Source organism: Scatophagus argus, chromosome 10, assembly GCF_020382885.2.
Source record: "Scatophagus argus isolate fScaArg1 chromosome 10, fScaArg1.pri, whole genome shotgun sequence".
NCBI lineage: Eukaryota > Metazoa > Chordata > Actinopteri > Scatophagidae > Scatophagus > Scatophagus argus.
In genome coordinates this window covers 23,616,350-23,639,567 of record NC_058502.1, presented here as the reverse complement: position 1 = coordinate 23,639,567, position 23,218 = coordinate 23,616,350, and the positions used below count along the sequence as shown (strand labels likewise).

Below are 23,218 nucleotides of genomic sequence, written 5' to 3'. Positions count from 1 at the left end.
TGATTGTCATATGTTAAAGAACTGAATGCATGTGCAACTATGTTCAGAAACTTTTTGGTTTTTCTGCCAATGACTAGTAAACAGAAAAAAAAATATTTTTTTTCTTATACTTCTGAGGTTTGGACTGTTGGTTGGTAAAAAATAAACAAACAAAAAAACATCGTAAAAGTGTCACTGGGGTCACTTTGGGCACTGGGTATTTCTTATCATTTTCTGACTTTTTACAAAACAAACAATCAGTCAGTTATTGGAGAAATAATCAGATTATATGCACATGGAGTGAGAAAGTTGGACTGCCAGTTTTGAATCACTGTGCATGAACTTCACATGTGTTGCAGAACTAGAATGCTATGAATTTTTAACTGAGGAAAAATATACAAATAGAGCTTTATTAGAGTCAACAATCATTTAGTAAATTCATTTTAAACTAACTAGAATGTGTCGCAAAAGTCGAACTTTTGCAAGGTGTTTGTGACATATCCAGTACTGAAAAAAATGTAAGTAGGAGCAAGATGAGATCACAGAGGTAAAAATTACTAGACTTCAGGCTGACTCACATACAGTATGTACACAGAACTATGTGGAAATGAGGCGTTAAACATTATTCATCTAGTGTGCTCTTTGATTTTTGTTTTTTCTCTGTGTATGTGTGTGAATGAAAGCAACTGTAATTTCTTTTTCATTTTATTTTGTATTCAAGATGGAATTAGAGACACTGACAAACAAACATTGAGGCCATATCGGCATTTCTGAGGCCAGTGTCGCAAGTCTTTACTTGCTTAAATGATCAGGGAACTGTGGTGAACTAAAAGTCAACATGAATATAAATGTAACTGTGGGTGTGTTGGGACCATACCTCAGACACACTGGTGCTGGCGTTGGGGTTGCGGGGTGCATGGTGGCTGAGAGCCGACAGACATGCCAGGATAAGGTGGATGGCACCGATCTCCAGAGCCATGCGACGTAGAAGCACTCCGTCATCAGTGGTCAGAGGAGTGCTGCTGAACAACGCTCGCAGGACATGGAATGGCAGGGTGGGCAATACACTGGCTGACGGAGATTGCAGGATATGACCTAAGAGGACACCAATGCACACAATTCAATCAGAGGTCTGAGGTTTGGGTTTGAGAGGGATTTATTTTTTGGCTTGCCAACACAAGCGTTATTGCACCACTGTTGAAATGCATGAAATTCATCATAAAATATGACAAAAATACAGAGCTATTGCTTTGATTTGGATTTACTCATTGAATCATTTTGGTATTTGTAGTGGCCCATGCTGTGTGCTGTTGGTATTAAGACTACACTTCTTCTTTATGGAACAGACAAACTAACTTCTAATTTCTAATAATTTTTATTTTATTTATTTTTTTATTTTATTTACTTTATTAATCCCAAGATGGGAAATTACTTTTAATTTAGAAATTAATAATAAACAAGTTAACAAAATGCATCATATTAAAAAGCACATTTACATTTACGTTGTAAATGTGTTACGTTTTCGTTAAAACGACACGGCGTGAACGACATTTGGTGTGGTGTGTGGTCTGTATCACTAAACAATATGGGCAGTCTCTAACAAAGCTCATTTCAGGGGACTGAAAAACAAACTCATATAAGCAAAAAATGTTAATATAAGATTCTGATCACACCTTCTGATGAAACAGTAGTATATATATAGAGGTTGATACAAAGGTGTAACAGAAAATTCATTATTAATATTAACAACACAAGAAATAGTAATGGTGAACTATGTATAAATGTTGAAAGCTCCACTTTTGCACACAGTAAGACCACAGTGACTGTCAGTGCTGGCAGTTGTGTCCTGCTTTTAAACTTACTGCCTTCGCCATCATCTGTGACACCCAGCACCAGGCGAAGCAGACACTGGGCATGCTTCCTCTCCTTTAGCAGCACCTCCGCATACCCTGGCAGGCGCAGGAACAGGCCAAAAGCAGCCAGTGAGTGGGCAGGGATGGGTGACATGGTCTGAACCGATGAGGATGATGACGAGGACGACTGGGACTGCTGCTTGTTGATGGGCGGTGGTTCGGTGGCGATGGATTCTGGCGCCTCATACACCAGCTCGCCTGACTGCTCAATTGTTACCCACTCAAACTGGTCACTGTCCTTGGTCTTCTCCTGTGTGGTTGAGGGCACCATTGGGGCACTGACCTAATTAGCAAAGTTAAAGAGAACAGTGTAAATGAGACAATGCTGAGCGAATTTAGGAGAGCAGTGAAATTAGGACAGCAGGAACTCTGCAGTGTCTCGATGTGGTAATTATGTAGTACCGTGTATTTAAAATATAAAACCAATTCCTGCTCTGGCCAACATTTAATGTGCAAAGTAAAAGTGTGCATATGTATTTTACGTTATTATTATCATATTTAGCATGATATAATTTTGAAATACATACACATACATTATAACGTAACTACAAACACATCCAAACACAAATTATACATACATACATTATTCCAAGCACTTTTTTTTGCATTACAAACCATATCTCCATTACCAATATGTACTGATTTATGTGTGACAGGCCAATTTCCGCCAAAAATATGAGCTGACGGATGTGCTGGACAAGCTCTACTTCATACCATATTATGCAATCCAGAGGCGGATCTGTTGTCATACCTGCTCAGGAGCTGTTATGATTTCATCATTATAAAGTAGAGAAAAATGTCCATAATAGTTTCTCAGAGCCCAAATTGAAGGTTCATGTTTCCATATCTAGTTTACAATCACAGATGGAGGAAACCAGAAAATACTCATATTCAGGAAGGTCACTTGTGAACAGATCTCAGCCATGATGGCTAAGAAAAAAAGATGGTATCTTGTCAAAATTTGTGTTTTAATATCATCCTAAAACACAATCTTATGAAAGTTCCTGCATTCTACAATACCTGTGACATGCCCATTTTTAACAACAAATGCAACCTTAAAGTCATAAAAATGTAAAAAGAAAAAGAAAGAGATAACGGCCAAAATAAAACAATAACTAACAATTAGGAGATAACTACACTTATTAACTTATTAACTGTACTTAACCAACTAGCTTTGAATTTAACTATTTTTATCTTTTAACATTTAGTTAATTTAAACAAACACAACAACTTTGCAAGCCTTCACTTTGAACTGTACTTTTCTAATTGACCTGAAACATACTTTATTATTCCTACTAATACAAAGTTACTCATCAACAACCAAGTGAAAGTGGTGACCTAACCACTGCAGCCAAGTCCAGCTGTTAAATGAAGTGGTTTGGATAAACTATCAAACAATTTTCTTGTTACTACTGATGAAGTGTGTTCTGACATTACATATCGCTATGGTATTGATAAGGCCTACACCCACCCACATGCCCTGTCTGTTTCACCTGCTGAATGACATCAGGATAGAGCATGGGAAGTCTCTCTGCGATGAGGGCCAGGCCACCCATGCCTGCAAAGACCTGCAGTGGTGACTGGATGGGGTTGGTCTCCAGCAAGGACTCGTCAGTGGCAGCGTCCAGACATTCTTCACTGGCTGTCATTGGCTCATCCTCAGGACAGTTGTTCAGGACATCACAGTGATCTACTGCAAGAAGAGCAAAGAGAGGACTGGCATCTGAAACACTGTTAGCGCAGTATTTGTTTGAAACCTGAAGAGTACTGTGAGAAGAATCCTGGCATCGAAATGAGAATTCAGCATTTGTCTTTTACAGTTTAGCTTAATTTGGTTTGTATTTAGTCTGAATTTGAGAATCATAAGGACAGACTTGAAGTTGTGAAGATTATGTCTCTTATGGGATAAATACTTTTTTTTTTTTGTTTCAGTGGATTCTTTGTGGGTTCTGGTTTAACTAAAGCTTGATTTTATATTTGGTAGTTTATAGTTTATAGTTTTGGAAACAGTATTTGGATAGAATTCAACTGTTTCACTTTGTCTGTAGGCCAAAATTATTAATAGATGATATGTCACAATTCACAAAGATATCTACATATTCTCTGAATAATTTGGTAATAATTTGAAGTACACCCTCAGCCTTGGCTATACAAATGTTCAGTGATTTATATACAAAGACTATATTAGTTGTAACAACTTATGAGTCTGTAGATGTTTAACAGATTATAGGTTTAGAGGACAGTGCTTCCCCTTAGATGGAGCAGGGGAAGTGGTGAATCACAAGCACAAGCGAACTCCTTCTATGCTCGCTTTGAGATCAGTAACATGAACAACAACACTGTTAGCACCACTAGCACTGCAGTTAGTGCCTGTGCAACTGTAATGTGTCTTCTGGTGGAGGAAGACCACCAGCTCAAGGAGCGTGACATAAGTAGAGCTCGGCACTAACATCAGTACGGATGAAGTGCTTCGAGTGCTCTGTTCATCACTGCCCAGCTCCACAGATGCTCTCCAATTTGCCTATCACCCAAGTCTGAGTACTGATAATGCCATCACACACATCTGACACATCACCCTCTCCCAACAGGACAAGGGCAAAGGGAACTATGCACCAATGCTGTTTATCCACTAAAATTTGGACTTAACACCATAGTACCCCCCAGACTGGTTGCCAAGCTTAGGGACGTGCTTCTCACTATGCTCCTGGATACTGTTCTTCCTGTCTGGCAGACCACAGGTGATGAAGATCAGGCAACATCTTTCCAAAACCATCACCCTCAACACTGGTGCCCCCCAAAGACTGAGCCTCCCGCTCTACTCCCTTGACACACAACTGTACAGCCCAAGCTGCTACAACACTCATGGTGCAGAGACAACAACCCGGACCTGAACATCTCCAAAATCAAAGAGGTCGTGGTTGACCTCAGGAAAGTGAAGCAGAGGTCTCAGCATTCACCGTTTGAGTGGGGAGTTACATATCACTTAAGATTTGACATGGTACAACCACATATCCACTATAGTGAAAAAAGTCAGGCAGTGCCCATACCATCTGAGGCAGCTGAAGACATTCAAAATTTCTGCAGCACTGCAAAAGACCTTTTACACTGCTACCCTCCAGTCCGTGCTCACTGGCAACCTCACCCCCTGATAACAACAACTGCAGCTCACAGGAAAGGAATGCACTACACAAAATCATACAATGTGCTGAGCGTACGACCAGTACCACACTCTCCAACCTGTAGGACATGTACACCAGGTGGTGCGGGTCCAGGGCACAGCATATCATTGAGGACATTCATCATTCCAAACTATAAACTGTTCAAGTGGCTGCCCCCTGGGAAGAAGCTCCATACATTCATGGCCTGGACAAAAGCCACTGAGAGGGAGCTTCTTGCCACAAGCCATAGAGGCCATGAACACAGAACACAGAGGCCATGAACACTTTGACAGAGAATCCGGTTGTCACTCATTTTTCACAAAGCACCCCAATACCACATTTATCACTGTTGTACATATGGCAAATAACTCTTGACCTGACGAGAACCAGAGATGTATTATTTTTATTCCATTCATTTGCATCTTATTAAAATTGGTGCCTACTTTTCCCATGATGCAACTCAGTTGTAGATTGATTGGAGATTCAAGTGTGTTATACTTGAATATACTGGAGGGGTACCAAAATCCAGTATTTAATGTGCCTCAGAACTAAATTGTTAAAGAGGAAAGTATTGACAAGCTCTGACGTTACAGTTTCTGCTTTCAGTACTAGAGAAGTCAAAAAAATTCATATTTACTGCTGTTTAAAAAGTTAAATAAAAAGTTATCTGGCACACTTTATCTCACCAACTCTGTTTCTAATTAAGACATTTGTCTATGATGCATTTATGCTATACCCAATCCAGAAGAGCGATCTTTCCGTTGGAGCCATAAACAAGGTTTACAGGAAAATATAGCAATGTTAATTCTGTTCATTTTTTCCCCAAAAAATAATCAAAAAGAACCAATAAGAATATTGTTGAGGTACTGGACAGATGAGAGGTACCAGTAAAAGTAGTAGTAGAACCTTTAAAATCTTGACAATATCATCCCTTGTTAATGTAAACTCAACCTGAGATGAGGAGCAGGATCAACATTTGGGGTAAACTCACTTCTTTCTGACTTCGCAGATTGCTTTTATTTGCCTTGTAGTTTCTACTGACAGAGATCATAAGTCCCTGCCTTTCTCTGGAGACACAGGGGACCTTTTTCACCTATCATATACTCACATATGCTGGAGTCTGCAGTTTGATCCCAGCAGCAACCTCTCCTGACTAAATGTTCTTCAACAAACGTGTTAATTTTATTATCAGTCTTATTGGAAAGAATTAATATTCCATACAGGATAATGAAGAGTACTGATAACAGTATCACACTGATAAGCAGTAACAATACCCAACCCAAATGAAGACTTAATATAGTTAAAAACTCAAATTCAAAAGGCAATTTACAAAGAAAGATGAAACTTTCGCTCTTAAACCTCCACCAACTGATCTTTAGGCCACTTGGGGGCAAAAGAAACAAGCTATGAATATAGCACCGACAAAAAACTTAATATGAAAAGCAGTTCCCTTTGTACACATCCTAAAGTGACATTAGCATGAACTTTAAGTCATGTTTTTGGCCACCAGCTGAAAGCTTGTTGTTGCTGTTGTTGTTTCTGGTCTCTACCAACTTCTTAGAAAAATATTTGTCTCTTTAGTCACTAAATGCTCTACTTTATTGACCAGCTAGTCTCTAATTGTGTCTGAATGCTGTTCACTGCTATGCAGGTAATGGACAGTAATGGTGAGGACTAGGACAATAAACTCAAGGAGGCGGCCTGTAATTTTTGAAAGCTTGAATGGGGGTTCAGACAAAGCTGTTTTTCCCTACTCTTTCAACAAATTTTGAGCAATCTGCATCAGATTAGTTACATAGCATATCTGGACCAAGTACTTTTTCAGACTTCTAATCTTTCATATAGCTTTGAAATTAAATATTTTTAAACCTGTCTTTAAGTTTGATTTTACACAAACACTCACTGACAAGCAGATATGTGCCGTATAAGTATGCCAACAGCGGTCCAGCCAATTATATTTAGGTACATATATATTGGACAAAGTGTAGGTGACTTGGCATTTGGCCTCTGTACACCACCACAGTGAATTTAAAATGAAACACTGAAGTTGTAAGCAAAATGAAGACTCTGAGCTTTCATGCAGGGGATTTGACAAAAGACTGGCATTAACCATTTAGGAATTATAGATACATACACCCACCCCCATTTTGGTGGCTTATAAATGATGGGAAAAATGGTTGACAAGCAGTTTCATGGCGAGGTGTGGCCTGTGTTCCCTCATTAGTCCATGGAAAATCAAGCAGATAAAGGTCTGGAGTACATTTGCATTTGGTAGCTAGTCACTGAGCTTGCCAGCTAATTGGTCTATTTGCTCTCTCTCTGATGGGTTTATTTTATTTTATTTTTTTTTCTTCAGCCGTGGCCTAGAGGTTGGAGAAGCGGCTTGTGATCGGAGGGTCACCGGTTCGATTCCCCCACCGGACGGGCAGGAAAAATGTGGGTGTAGTGGAGTGATTAATGCGAAAAATGCCCCCCCCCCCCTCCATTAGCCAGCTGATGTGCCCTTGAGCAAGGCACTTAACCCCCCCCCCAATATGCTCTCCGGGCACTTGATGCTGCCCACTGCACAAGACGAATTCAGTGTGTGTATGTAAAAATATATATACTGTCAATAAAGCTGATTCTTAATCTTCTTAAACTGGAACACTCAGCATGAGGTCCAAAGAGGTGTCTATGCAAGTGACATCATTAGGCTGAAGAAAGAAAAAACAAATAAATAAATAAAATAAACCCATCAGAGAGAGACCAAAAACATTGGGAGTGGCCAAAACAACAGAATTAGCTGGCAAGCTCAGGAAAACCAAAAGGTCTGGAAAACCACGTAAGACAAATGAAGTGGAGGACCGCAAAATTCTGTCATTGGTGAAGAAAAACCCTTTCACAACATCTAGGCAAGTCAAGAACACTCATGAGGAGGTAGGTGTGTCATTGTCAAAGTCTCAAGAGATGGCTTCATGAATGTAAATACAGAGGCTTCACTACAAGGTCCAAACCACTGGTAATGCTCACTGACAGAAAGATCACATTAAACTTTGCCAGAAAACACCTAAAAGCCTGTCCAGTTCTAGAATAAGATTCTTTGGACTGATGAAACCAAGATGAGATGAACTTGTAAAAGTATGGAGAAGGAATAGAACAGTCCATGATCCGAAGCATACCAAATCATTTGTCAAACATGGTGGAGGCAGTGTTATGTCATGGGCATGTATGGCTGCCAGTGGAACCCGGTCACTAGTGTTTATTGATTACCTGACTGCTGATGAAAGTAGCAATATGAATTATGAAGTGTTTAGCACTATACTCTCTACCCAGATTCTGCCAAATGATGAAAACTGAGAAGATGCAGGTTCATATTGCAGATGGATAATGACCCAAAACATACAGCACTGAAATGCGAAATGCGATAATTTTCACTGGTCAAGTCGATCACCTGATCCCAACCCAATAGAGCAAGCTTTTCACTTATTGAAATCCAAGACTGAAAGCAGAAAGAACAACAATCAGGCCAGACTTCAGGCTGTTATTGACTGAAAAGGATTTCCAACCAAGTATTAAAAACAATACTCATATTTGCAGTTATGTTAGAGTGGCCCCTCATTTATGAGCAACCAAAACTGGGGGTGGGTGTACAAAAATGGCTGTAATTCCTAAATGGTTAACTCAGCTCACAACTTGAGTGTTTCATTTCATATTCAATGTGGTGGTGGTGTACAGAGGCCAAATGGCAAAAAATTATATTTGTTCCAATATATATGTACCTAATTGTAGATTAGCTTACATGGTTCTTCCAGGGTGACATATTAAATGTAATGTGAGCTATAGCTAGCAGCAATGTGGATGGAGAGTTGGTGCCAAAAAAGGGACTGTCTCATGCAATATTGTGTTTTAATGGGTCAAGTGTAGAAATTCATAGATTATTTAAAGTATGACTACAGCCTACAGGGTATTTCAAAATTGAACAAAGGTCACAATTCAGATTGCAAATTTTGATTAAATATTTCTACTATATTAACTGAGATATTTTCAGCCTGACTGCTCACCTCTACCCATCAGTGCACATGCTTCCTCTTGGTTCACTTGTATTAACAATATTAATTGTATTGTATTAACATATTAACAATATTTTTCCCTAGTTAACTGCACTGCAGAGTTGAACCATAAATCTATTTGATAACCTTTATTGTGAATTTCCCCAGCGTGGGGCAAATAAAGGTCTATCTTATCTTATTTTATCGATAAATCTCCTGCTAATTGTCAATGAAACAGGAGATCAAAGCTCTCCCTGATGTCAAAGAGGAGTGAAACTGAGTCAGCCTCCTGCACATTTATAGCTGTACGTATATTTGAAAGGACATGGGAACTGTTCATAAAAAACACAGACATATATTATGTTGAATTGAGTAAGCATGAACATATCAAGATACATTTTTGAAAAATGGTAAATAGTGAGGGTTTACACCATCCTGTGTCAAAGAAAAATAACACTTTTGCTGACAAGACTATTATTTCAACATATGACAATTCCTCCAATTCTGTACAGCTGTATATTTTTGGTACCTTTCTCAGTGCGTAGCCTCTTGAAAGAGTCTGTCTTGGAAAGGCTCGGGTCAGAAATAACCTTGGAGCCAAGTTTAACTGTCAGGTTGATGGACTGGTAGCCCTGTGGCATCTTGCGGTCATATAAGAGTGTCAGCAGCTGGGCCAGAGTCATCTCAGGTGGGAGGGGTTGACCTTGAGGGACGACAGAGCAAACACAAAAATTCACTTCAATAATACATGGACTTTATGGTTTGGTTGGTTTTTGGATTTGACCCAAACAGCTCGATGTTCTTGAGTGGCCAATACATCTACAACCTTGCAGTTGTACATGTAGTACCTGGAAGCAGCTTGTGGTAGAGGTGGAAGACAGGCACACTGATGGTTTTGGCTGAAGGGTCCACACCAGATGAAGCAGTCAGCTTGTCACTCATCACGCGACCCCTCCTTGAGGGAGGTCTGGGAGGAGTTGAAAGAGCTCGCTTGGACTGGGACTTCAAGCCTGATAAGGAGACAGACAAAATGAAAATATCAAAAGCCTGTTATGCTTGTTCTCAATGACAGAAATACAGGTTAATATTTAATTTGGATCAAATTTCAGACTTACATAAAAAAGCAAAGCAAACACAGCACTCAATGGATTATATAATGCATATTAATTGTAATACCAAACTAAGACCAATAGATCATAAGAATACTCGGGCTAGGCCCATGTAAAAAAGCTTTAATGTCAAGCCAAATGCCACACTGCACAAGTATACACTATTTTTAGAGTGCCATACTTGACTCTGTAGCTGCTTCCATTGATTCAAGGACGATTCAAGGATTCAAGGAGCCTAATTACAGCTTTGTATGTGCAATAAATAGAGCAATTTCTAGGATGCTAAATGGTGCTACACAGACGATATGAGTGAACTAAAATAAAAATACAAAAAAAAATAAATAAATAAATAAAAACAGAAATGTGTGAAATACATGAGTCAAAAAATATACAAAATTAGAAAATAAAAAATAAATGCACAGATATCCACAGTACACACACAGTTAAGCACAAGGCCGACAAGACAGTGCAATACAATAAGACATTGGATATGGTTGTTAAAGTGCGTGTAGTGCAAGCTTTGGGTGTGCGTATGTATTTGCGTGTATGGTATGTGTATGTTTGTGCATGTGAATGACTGCGACAGTCCTGTCCCTGGGAGTTTAGGAGCTTGGAGAAAGAAACTTTAATAGTCTTGTAGTGCTGGACTACCGTTCTGAATAAGGTTGAGGTCTGCTTTCCGCAGTGCAGGCAGCAGGGTGGCGTTGTATGTGTCCTTTACGTTTGCATACAGTAGGTCCCCTGCTGTTACAGTCCACATACTGGGAAAAAGCAGGTAATATTGTGTCCAGAGTCACATGATTGAAGTCCCCAGAGATTAACACAATCGCCTCAGGGTGCTGTGTTTGTAATTTAGCAACAGCGGAGTGGACTACGTCATACGCTACCTCCACGTTGGCGGGATGCAACCAATGACAATAATGCTGTGTCCAAACTCTTTGGGCAAGTAATAGGGATGCAAACCTTCAGCAAAAAGTTTGATGTCCCTGCAGCAGATGGAGATTTTGGTGTTCACATGCCCAGGATTACACTACCTTGTGTTCACAAATATAGCGAGTCCTTCTCCTCTCCGCTGTTGTGTCTCTGTCTGCCCTGACAAACTGCACTCCCTGAAGGTCTTAACGTTCTTCACCAGCACAGTCAGTTCATTGACCTTATTCAGTAGTGAGCTCAGCGAAACAAAAAGTATCAAAGGCACACGTCTGGCTGAAGACCTGGTTAGAATGGTCTTCAACTCCCACCTAAGGCTGTGCTTCAACTGCATCCCAGGGGTGGTGGGGGACATAGAGTCCAGTTGGGCCATGTTCCACACTGCCATTGCAGAGGCGCCTGTTCACAGCTGCAGTCAGAAGGTCTGTGGTGCTAGTCTCGCAGCGGCAATCCTCAAACCCACTGGTGGACATCGAGGGTGAAAGGTGCCGTCAAGCTGAAGAAGGAGTCCTACAGAGCATGGCAGCCTTGTGGGACTCTTGAGGCAGCTGACAGCTACTGGCAGGTGTGCGGTTGGGGCAGTCATGAAAAAACTCCAAAAAAAAAAAGTCACGAAAAAACCCTCTGGCAACTCAGGAAGGGGAAGCAGCACTTAGTTCACATTGTTTACAGTGGGAGTGGAGAGCTGCAGACCTCGAGGTTATTGAGGATATTGTTGGGCGGTGGAGGATCTCCTTAATTCCACCGACATGCATTCCTTGGACAAAACAGAGTGTGGCGGAGGGAGGCTTTCCCATCACTCGGGTGGAAGTCCCTGTGGCAGTTAAACAACTCCACAGCAGCGGTGCTCCAGGGGTGGATGATATCCGTCCAGAGTACTCAAGGCTCTGGATGTTGTGAGGTTGTCATGGCTGACACGTCTCGGCAGCACTGCATGGTCATCGGGGACAGTGGCCTTGGAGTGACAAGGAAAGGGTGGTGGTCGCCCTTGGTGCTCCAACTATAGAGGGACAACACTCCTCAGCCTCCCTGGGAAAGTCTACGCCAAGGTGCATGAAAGGGGTGTCCGCCCGTTAGTCAAAACTCTGATCCAAGAGGAACAATGTGGTTTTCGTAACCGCGGTGGAGCACTGGAGCAGATCTGCTGTTTTGCAAGGGTGCTGGAGGGGTTGTGGAATACATATACATATACACACACACACACACACACACACACACACACATATATATATATATACACATATATATACATATATATACACAAATGTATTCACTCACCTATCCAAATAATTTAATTCAGGTATTCCAATCATTTTCATGGCCACAGGTGTATAAAATCAAGCACCTTGGCATGTAGACTGCTTCTACAAACATTTGTGAAAGAATGGGCCGCTCTCAGGAGCTCAGTGAATTCCAGCGTGGTACTGTGATAGGATGCCACAAGTCCAGTTGTAAAATTTCCCTACTACTAAATATTCCACAGCCAACTGTCTGTGGTATTATAACAAAGTGGAGGTGACTGGGAATGACAACAACTCAGCCACGAAGTGGTAGGCCACGTAAAATGACAGAGCGAGGTCAGTGGATGCTGAGGCACATAGTGCGTAGAGGTCACCAACTTTCTGCAGAGTCAATTGCTACAGACCTCCAAACTTCATGTGGCCTTCAGATAAGCTCAAGAACAGTGTGTAGAGAGCTTCATGGAATGGGTTTCCATGGCCGAGCAGCTGCATCCAAGCCATACATCACCATACATGTGGTCCAAAGAATCTTATTCTAGAACTGGACAGGCTTTTTTAGGTGTTTTCGGGCAAAGTCTAATCTGGCTCTTGACTCTACACTGTGACAACGACACAGCTGCCTCCTCAAGAGTGTTGGCTTGACTTGGCTAGATGTTGTGAAAGGGTTTTCTTCACCGTTGACAGAATTCTGCGGTCATCCAATTAAGTTGTCTTCCATGTTCTTCCAGGCCTTTGGTGTTACAAACTGTTGTTTTGGCTACTCCCACTGTTTTTGCCATCTCTCTGATGGGTATATTTTGTTTTTTCAGCCTTATGATGACCTCTGTCACTTGCATAGACACCTCCATGGAATTCAGTCTTAACTCTACTCACAACTTGAGTGTTTCATTTCAAATTCACTGTGGTGGTGTGCAGTGGCCAGATGCCAAAAAGAACTGTCCCAATTTATATGTACCTAATACAGACACAGACAGATCTTTCTAAGACAAAAATAACCACCATCAAAGTCAACTCTCCTTCAGACAACAAAAACAAATCACAACTGAATAGCTTTCTGAAGATAAAATGAAAACCATATTTCCAGATAGCAGTATGATTTTAGTGTTTCCTATTGGTGCCTCTGACAAAATTCCTTTTTCCAATATGACTGACATGTAGGTGGTGGAAAATTGATGGCTGCGTTGCCATTTAACAAGGAAAGTGTATGGAACAGATCTTACCTGAGGCCACAACAACACTGTAGTTGTCCTGGAAGCCGCTGTCTGCTTTCATCTTCTCCTTCTCCTCATGATTCTTCTTCTCCTTGTCCTCCTTCTGCTCACTGATCAGCTTGGCTGTAATGCTGGGCGTGTCTGGTTGGTTGAATAAAAAGCATGAAATTATATCATTACTTTTTTTTAACATTATTTATTTATGCATGTAATTTACAAAAAAGTTGGAAAGCTGAAAATCTCTTAAGAGGGACAGGCAGAAGATGATATGTCACACACACACACCTTTAACAGCAGCAGTGTAGGCCTTATATCAGATGGTCATTGTCCCAAAAAGTGAGCAAATGAGCCATTCATCACGCACATGGATGGCTAAAAATAATACTGCAGCTCATTGTATCAGTGGTATACTGTTGATCTTGACAGCCTGAGAGTATTCATACAATAAGGATATGTGGCTAAACCACAGAGCTGATGTCTGGAATACATTTTGTTAATTACTTAGGCTTTATATATTTAGGCAAGATGATGTGATCATCTTGTAGACACGTAAGTGTCAAAGAAAAATGTAACATCTTGTATTTGGGGATATTCAGATTTACCCAGACGCCAAAGGAGAGCCTTAGGTTCATCTCACTGTGGTTCAGTGCGAAAATATCACAGCATCATGTTTCATTCAACATCATCATCATCATTTAAATCATATTCACAAGGTTCACCACTCAGACCACAAGTCTGGTTGATCTGGGAAATCATCATACAAGCAACCAAAACCGCTGGTATTTGGCGACTTGGGAATGAGAATCCACAATCAACTATCTCAGAGTTCTCAAACTTCAGACTGTATCTCAGACACATCTTTACACATCATTATTCTTAGGCCTGCTTGGTTTCAGAAAATGCACACTGTTTGCTTGTTTGGTCACGTCTGATATCTCTCACTTGTTGCAGTTTAACCCTCACAGCTGTTAGGCAAGCTACAACTTTCAATACAAGTACACTTCATCAGAGGGAAGTTTCAAGGATACAACTGTAACGGTTATTTAGTTCATCGCATAAGCTAGCTTTTAGCTTATAATATAGGATAATAGAAACCCTGACTGTGAGGCTTTCATATCTCCACAACCCAGGGTACTAATGAAACTCTTGTTCTGTGTTTTTTTTTTTGTTTGGCAGCTCATTCTTGTGGAAGGTTTAAGTTTTCTGTATTGAAACATACCAGACACCCGGTCCAGAACTTCAGCTAATGTGGTGGAGATGGGCAGATGCAGGGTGCGGTACTTGTGACCTGCTCCATACATGGGATGCTGGATCATGTGGCTGGTGGCATTGATGCGTCCTTTATACAACTAAAATGGGGAAAAAAAGATAAAACAGTTTTGTGTTAGAGTGGTATAAATACATAAAAAGCTTTGGTTTTGCTATTGAAAATTTGAGGAACAAATACAGTGCCACTTAAAAGTTTGTGACCTCTTCAGAATTGTCTGTGTTTCTGCATAAAAATCCCTCAAAACATCAGTGGATTTTCACACAAGTCCCGAAAGTAGACAAAGAGAATAGTCAAACATATGAGACAGAAATATTATACCTGTGCATTTATTTATTCAGGAAAATGATCCAATATTACATATCTGTGAGTTGAAAAAGTATATGACCATATGAAATTAGCATTTAATTTGAAGGCCTTCAGTTCAGAAGTGTGTCCAGTCAATGACTTTGAAATGACTCAGGTATCATTCAGTGCCCTGTTTTATTTCAAACAGTGGTTAGCACTGTGGCCTCATAGCAACAGGGTTCCAGGTTCGAATCCCGGTCTGGGCCCTTCTATGTGGAGTTTGCATGTTCTCCCTGTGCCTGTGTGGGTTTTCTCCGGGTTCTCCAGCTTCCTCCCACAATACCAAAAACATGCACATTAGGTTAATTGGCTACTCTAAATTGCCCCTAGGTGTGAGTGTGAGAGTGTGTGATCGTTTGTCTTTGTGTGTCAGCCCTGTGATTGACTGGCGACCAGCCCCGCCTCTCATCCGTAGTCAGCTGGGATAGGCTCCAGCTCCCCCACGACCCTGACGGATAAGCGGTATAGAGAATGGATGGATGGAAGTATAATTTCCTGTGTATTTATTCTTTTTGAATGCTCATCCTTCCCTTATCCTTGCATGCTTTGCACCCTCTATATCATGTTTGCTGCTGTATCAGAATCAGAATTCCTTTATTAATCCCTGGAGGGAAAAACTTTGTAACTTCCCAATTATGGGAGTAATAAAGGATTATCTTATCTTAATATTTCTGTCTCATTTGTTTGATTGGGTTCTCTTTGTCTATTTTCAGGAAATTTGCTGTTTGTAGTCATTTTTATGCATAAATATTGAACATTCTAAAAATGTCACAAAAAAGCTACACTGTATAACTGATATTGGTCTTTTTAAAGCAGATGTGGAGTCAGTTGTTTTTGGAAGCATTTTTGGGGGTCATACGGGGCCAACTGTGGTCTTCCTGTCTCTATAGAATAATATCACTACTACACACAGAAAACAAAGGTCACTTATTTGAAATTTTACAACCCATGTCTGCATGATCTTGACAGCCAAAATACCTTGTAATGGCCAACCAAACTTCACCAACCAGTCTCACACCATGACAAGCTGCATTAACAACATGTTGGAGGACTCGTATTTTGGCATACATACTATGATCTGCTATGGTTTATTACTTCACTGAGATGATCTGATGATCTCTGAAAAAAGATGGGTTATATATGTTTTGGGAATGAATTTAAAGTTTAAAACTTATTTTACTTCTGTACTTGTGTCTTAAAGTCAGAACAATCTGGATGACTTGCAATTTTCTACTTCTAAATTTGGACAAAACTAAAGTTATTGTTCTGGGCCCTAAACTCTTTAGAAACAAATTATCCAATGATATAGCAACTCCAGATGGCCGAGCCTTGGCCTCAAGCTCCACTGCAAGGAATCTAGGAGTTATTTTTGATCAGAACATGCTCTTTTTAACACATATTTCAAAGACTGTATTGTTTCACCTCTGCAATATTGCAAAAAATAGGCACATTCTGAGTCAGAAAGATGCAGAAAAATTAGTCCATGCATTTATTACTTCTAGGCTGGATTATTGTAAATCCCTTTTACCAGGTTGCCCCAATAAGCCTCTAAAGACTCTCCAGCTAATCCAGAACCAGCAACAGAGATCATATTTCTCCCGTACTGGCTTCTCTACATTGCCTGCCTGTAAAGTTTAAAATTCTCCTCCTCACATATAAAGCCCTAAATGGCCAGGCACCATCATATTTTAAAGAGTTGATAGCACCCTATTATCCCACCAGAGCTTTACGTTCCCAAGATGCAGGGTTACTTGTGGTTCCTAGAGTCCTCAAAAGTAGATTGGGAACCAGAACCTTTAGTTATCAAGCTCCTCTACTGTGGAATCATCTTCCGGTTTCGGTCCAGGAGGTGGACACCCTCTCTACATTTACGAGTAGACTCTTTTCCTCTTCCTCTTTTCCTCTTTTGATAAAGAATTGGAAAAATTGGAAAGTGTCATGAGATGTGAATTGGTGCTTTGGCATGGCACTGAAGCAAATATTATAGTTCTCTGACGAGAAATGTAAATGTTCCTGCATAGAGCCTGTGTCAAAAACACATTGTGTTAATGTGAGCATCAAGCAGAGAAAGGGTTTGTCACAGAAATGAAGACTAAGAGTCCGCCTCGACGCAAGCAGCGCTCAAAGGCTACACAGAGCCAGAATTAATTTAATGGACATTTAAAGGACAGAGAGCAGATATTCAACAACAGACAAAGTTACCCACCGGACAGGGAGACTGTAGGAAGACTGAGACCTTCTCATCTTCCAGCATGAGCTGTAGGAAAAGCCTTCGAATGAAGCCTGAGATGTTACCAGAGATTGGCATGTTGCCACGCTGGGGTGCAGACTGGAAGAGCTCACAGAGGACCTGCAGCCAGAACATACAAGCTTCAAATCAATACTGAGATCAGTGAATATAACCAAATGGAAAGAGCTTGTCCCTGATACCACTAACACTGATATGTCCCTGAGAAATTATCTTATTATACATTTTTAAAACATGACCAATGATATCATTTTAAGTGGACACAGTCTATCTGAAAGCTTTGGTCTTTGCCATTCTCCCAAAACAGTGACGTGCAAGAGCTGACCTGTGCCATGAGCCGCTGGTTGTTTGGGTGGCAGGAGATACACTGGAGAAAGAAGGCAACAGTGGCATTCTCCAAAGCTGTCCTCTGCTGGGTGGTAAGTCCTCCTGCCTGCCCAGAAGATGCCAGGGAGAAGCGTGACCCTGGAGGGTGAAACTGGGATTGAGGGGGACCTGTTGCAGATCCTGAGCCCAGGAGCTGGCAACCTGCGCCAGCGCTAGCACTGGCACTGGAATGGCACAGCAGAAAAAGCAATGCTGTCCACAGTGGATTGACCTCTGGTCCTCCTAACCAGTCTTTCATGGCATGACTGTTGCCTACTTCAGTCAGGAAGCGCAGCACTGGAGCGGCCAGGTCCGCAGCCAAAGGCAGCCGACTGTGTGAGGATGAGGAGGATAAGTGGTAGTGGTGAGGGTGGTGTCGCCTCTCAGCCTGAGAAGCGGGCAGAGGCAGGTCGGCACTGGCTAGGAGGCCAATACAGAATTGGACCAGGCTGCGAACCAGCAGTGAGGGTAATCCTGAGTCCAGCAGCTGTTCTATGGCTTCTGGAGACTGGGAGGCAGCTGCCAGTGTGGTTAATTGGGACTCTGACAGATTAATGGGGGGTCTTGCATGCTTGGAGTCGTCAGTAAGTCCTGCTGTGTTGGTGTCGTGCTGCTTTTTGCCATCGTCAGTCATTGCAAGGCGGTGGTGCTGGACTTGAGATTGACTGGTGCTGTGAACTGAGACGATTCCCATCCAAGACATGAGCAGGGAGAAGTAGCTGGGGTTGATGTGACACATGGAGCACAGCAGGCTGTCCACTGCTTTCTTTAACACAATGTTGCATGGCAATGACATGGACCAGTTGTACAACAGCCTGGAGGAAAGGAAAATAAATGAAATCACATAATGCTCTCTATCCTTGAAAAGCTGCAAAATAACTAACCCTATCTTCATGGTCAGTAGAAGAAGAAGACCTGATTTGTGCAATATTAATGTACATTTATAGATCAAGTAAAAAGTATTTAAAATCAATTATGACCCTGCACACAATTGATTTCAAATTCACAACTTTTTTTAAACTGTCTGTACCTCCATGGTACAGACAGTTTAAAAAAAGTTGTGAAAGTTGTGAAAGTTCCATGTTCACATGAATCCTTCATAACCAAAAAACCAAACACCACAAATGTTACCACACAACTGTGCAGTTAAATATTTCAGTTCAGCCTGGACATAGGCTTATTATTAATATCATTACATATTATTCTAATTTTCCTGCTAGGGAGCAGGGAATGAAATTGTTCATCTTAGCAACAGTTAAATATTAAATTAAACATATGCAAGTATGTATGGTCTTAAAAATATGGGAAAGGACTATGACTGACTCAAAGAGCTCTCTGTTGAGCAGTGCATGGAGGTCGTAGTCAACAGGCAGCTCATAGCTGTGCCACAGGATGGCTGCCACACAGTGGAGGTGAGACGGTGAAGGCATGAGGAGGCCATACTCCCTTGAGGAAGCAGAGGAAGAACCAGCACCGGCACCAGAGGATCCCACAGGGACACTGATCTTGTGGGCTGCCACCCGTGAAGAGTCATGGACCCACTGGAGAAGAGCCTGGATTCTGAAAAGGTAAAATTCAGAATACAAACTTTGATAAATGAACTCAACATATAGTTTGGAAAACATGGCATCATCTCCTCAGTTTCTCATGGTCAGGTACATCACAGTGTAAGTTATATGTAACATATAACAGTAAAAAATGACAAGAAGAGTAACTTTTTGACACTTTTTACCGTCTGCCTGGAAAATCACCTTGCCAGTTTCTCATTAGTTATTATTCCTACTGAAGGAAGATTAATGACAGTCTGATTCAAGGAGAAAAAAAAACACAGTGTTGACGTACCTATCTTTGGTTCCAGAGTCCTGCGTGGTGCCCATCTGGTACAGAATGTCGATGGTGGAGTCTGAGGAGAGGCCATTTAGTCGCCCAAAAAGCAGAGGACTGTTCAAGTCTACAAATACAGAAACAAAGACTAAACTAAGCATAGCTATCATGCCAGATGGTTAACAAGTTTATTTTATTTTCCAGGTTATTTTTGATCCTCCAAACTACATTCTGCTAACTGACCCAAATCACATTACATTACATTTAAAAATTACATTAGATATATTAGAAAGAGACTTTGCCACAGTACAAGTGCTTGTGTGTTTGTTGGGAGGGGGGGGGCAAAAATTCAGGCTCAAGTTTAGTCAGTTGTAGCTACTAAATGTAATTTATCAAGATATTTCTCTTTCTCTTTCTGACTGGGCCAGTCACATGTGTTAATGCATGGCATGTGTTGTAGACAGACACAGAATGAAAAGTCCAACACAAGCTGCTTTAGCCTGCTAAGCAAAAAGTAAGAAATCAAACACATAAGCAAAAAAATATAGTTTTGGTTCTCAAGTCAGGCTTGGGGCTCAAATTTGGCAGAACCAATCAGGTTAGCCAGGTCTTAAAGATGCTTTCACTAAAGCTTCTTTACTTCATTTCTTGATAATTAATTACTGTCATGACCAATTGTATGTTAGCAGGTTTGTATGAACATATTTAGAAACATTTTATTTTAAGGGTCATTAATGTCTGAATATTTTCATAGCCATATACTAGAAAATTGTCCTAATTTGTTTCCTGATAAAAACCATTCTGTTGTGTATTTTTGGTACTACCAAACTATACTATATTCTCATTTAACCATGTTCAGTGACCTGCTGTGCACTGACTTGAAGTCTATCTTGTACAATGCCAATTAAACAGAATTAATAAACTGAAGAACTGCATCCCTATTTAACATACATTAAATGGGAGAGTACATTATAATTACAGACCAGTGTTACAAAGGTTTATTCAAGCATTTTTGTCAGACTTCACAGTGCAAAACATCTTTACTACCTGTTGGAGCAAATAATATCTGAAATACGCCCTTGTATAAGTGTTTCAAACTAAAATTCAAACTTTCAGTCCTCTTAAGGGAAAGAATTTTTCACTTTTGTGTTTTTATGGTCCTGTAGATCTGCGGCAAATGATTAACACAGTGATGCAGTTGCGTATGACTTACTGGCAGGATCGGTGCCCGAAGCGGCACAGTTCCTCAGGAGAATATCAATGAGTTTGAGTCCTACACGAGTGGACTGCAAGCCGATCTTAACTAGAACTGCTTCAATGTTGGGTGAGTGCATGCCACAGTAAGGTGACATGAGCAGTGCAGCACAGGTCTGCAGCAGGTTGGCGGTGGGTGCTGCAGCACTGGCCATCATGGCTTCCAGGTCACTGACATGGGTTAGGCAATGGTGGAGAAGACGCAACCACCCGATGCTGCACGGGGAGAAGGAGAAGATTAAAAAACCACCCAAATCAAATACAACTGGATTGTCAGTCTGGGATCAATTTTTAGTACCTGGTTTTAGAAACCTGGTCCTCAGAAGGCAGGAAGGGGTTGTTGACAGTTGCAGAGGAGGTATTACCAAAAGCCGTCAGCCCCAAAAGTTTGATTTGAGACAGACCCAGGGTGCTGGCATCACGAGGCCGGTGCAGCCTCAGGCAAACAGCTGATGCAACCTCCGCCTTCAGTAACTGGATTTTTATGTATGTCAGGCCGCTGGTGATTACTGGCGTAGAGAGCGGCAACATGTTGACCCCATCAGCGCTGATCTCCACTGAGACTGAGGATGGACAGGCTGCTCAGTAGGAAAAAGGAGACATAGCAAAACCCAAAGAAATGACAACTGAGTTCTCTTCCAAAAACAGTGACACTTTCTAAAAAATTCCAAACAATATTATTTTTAATTTACGTTGCTACTCACTTGCAAGAGATGCAAGGTGTGGCTGAATGTGGAGCTCCTTCAGCAGCACAGCAGCTGGCAGGTGGATGGTGAGGTCACACCAGGCCTCCTCTGGAAGGAAGATGTAGGACCAGGCTGCCGAGCGGGCTCGGCGGTGGGGCGGCGTGGCTTGCAGGAGGACCTCTGCAGGCTGCGCTGTGGGACTACTGGATGTGATGGTGCCTATGAGGGGATAAATGGATCATTCAGAATTAGAAAAGAGTTAATGCAAGGTTTCAATACTGTAAAAATATTGTAAAAACGTAGCATGTAACAGAGAATAAAGGCACAGAAAGTACCTAAAGGAGCAAAGTTATGGAGTCCCTCTGCATTGTCGGGCTCTGATGTCATCACTCTGGCTTTAAGGTTGCCATCAGCTGCCTTTCCAGGCCCTGAGTCTAAGAACTTCATGATGGTGGACACCATGCTGCGTGCTGTGTTCACAATGGCTCGAGTGCTGGTAACCATGTTGTTACAGATCAACTGCACACCACCTGGTAAAACACAAGAATGTTTGGTTTAATTCTTTTTGATTTTCATTTAAGGCATGTTACAGTAAAGATAAACTGAAAATCTGAACTGAAATCTGCAATCTGGTGAAGTGAAGTTGCTCCAAAACATTCAAGCCAACGTGGCAGACAAGACACTGCTACTTTTGAGTCATGCTGAGTGAGGTGGAAAGAATAAGCACACCCACACAGATGTAGGTGCCTCATTTGGCAGAATGGTTTTTAAGCATGTACAGGCCTGCCTGTCCAAAAATCACCACAGATGACACATGAATAATCTAAGCAGACAGCCATCTCAGACTTTGAGGATGCCCTATTGAGCCACATTGCTAAATTCACTGAAATTAAGAGCAAGCTCTTAGTTTCCTCTTAATATTAATTTCCTGCCAGTGCTATATTGACATTTTTAACATTTTCTTGGTTTATCTATTCACATACGGACTATCTACACTATTGTACTCAGATGTGTTACCAAATAATCTCATGGCATTTAAGGATAGAAAGCAGTTGAAAAACTGGTCCAGCATTTTCCTCTATATCAGTAAGGAAGTTAGCTTAAGCCCCTAATGATTGTAACTGGGCACAGCCTGATCCATTTGTTTAGGCGTTGTCATGGTAACCTCTCGTGTTAGATTTTTTTATTTTCTGTTTTGATTGCATACCGTTCTCTAGTTTCTAGAACTTTGGAAGAAATCTATATTCTCATCAGTACTTAGGCGTTATATTTTTCTCAACATATATTTACTGTCACTTTATACTGTCACTTTATTTAACCATACAGTCACTTTAACGTTAAGTGGTTCACTCTCATTTGAGGGTAAAATGTATACCATCCATCCATTTTCTATACCGCTTATCCGTCAGGGTCGCGGGGGAGCTGGAGCCTATCCCAGCTGACTACGGGCAAGAGGCGGGGTTCACCCTGGACTGGTCGCCAGTCAATCGCAGGGCCGATACACAAAGACAAACAACCACACACTCTCACACTCACACCTAGGGGCAATTTAGAGTAGCCAATTAACCTAATGTGCATGTTTTTGGTATTGTGGGAGGAAGCCGGAGTACCCGGAGAAAACCCACGCAGGCACAGGGAGAACATGCAAACTCCACA

At 41.3% G+C, this 23,218-nt stretch overlaps 1 protein-coding gene across 6 annotated transcripts in view; it reads right to left on the bottom strand.

Annotated features, from left to right (window-relative positions):
- birc6 (baculoviral IAP repeat containing 6) overlaps positions 1-23,218 on the bottom strand; it is a 132,621-nt gene that overhangs the window by 32,786 nt on the left and 76,617 nt on the right. For 5 of the 6 annotated variants that reach the window (XM_046402032.1, XM_046402036.1, XM_046402034.1 and 2 more), the window contains exons 48-62: positions 21,898-22,092; positions 21,581-21,781; positions 21,175-21,454; positions 20,836-21,092; positions 19,641-19,749; positions 19,122-19,358; positions 17,758-18,613; positions 17,391-17,534; positions 14,789-14,918; positions 13,579-13,710; positions 9,927-10,088; positions 9,608-9,781; positions 3,386-3,585; positions 1,842-2,175; positions 857-1,074 (exon numbers count right to left, since the gene is read on the bottom strand). In XM_046402032.1, coding sequence (XP_046257988.1) covers positions 857-1,074; positions 1,842-2,175; positions 3,386-3,585; positions 9,608-9,781; positions 9,927-10,088; positions 13,579-13,710; positions 14,789-14,918; positions 17,391-17,534; positions 17,758-18,613; positions 19,122-19,358; positions 19,641-19,749; positions 20,836-21,092; positions 21,175-21,454; positions 21,581-21,781; positions 21,898-22,092 — 3,629 coding nt within the window. The remainder of the gene's footprint in view (positions 1-856; positions 1,075-1,841; positions 2,176-3,385; positions 3,586-9,607; positions 9,782-9,926; positions 10,089-13,578; positions 13,711-14,788; positions 14,919-17,390; positions 17,535-17,757; positions 18,614-19,121; positions 19,359-19,640; positions 19,750-20,835; positions 21,093-21,174; positions 21,455-21,580; positions 21,782-21,897; positions 22,093-23,218) is intronic. The other variant, XM_046402035.1, reaches the window with a different exon arrangement.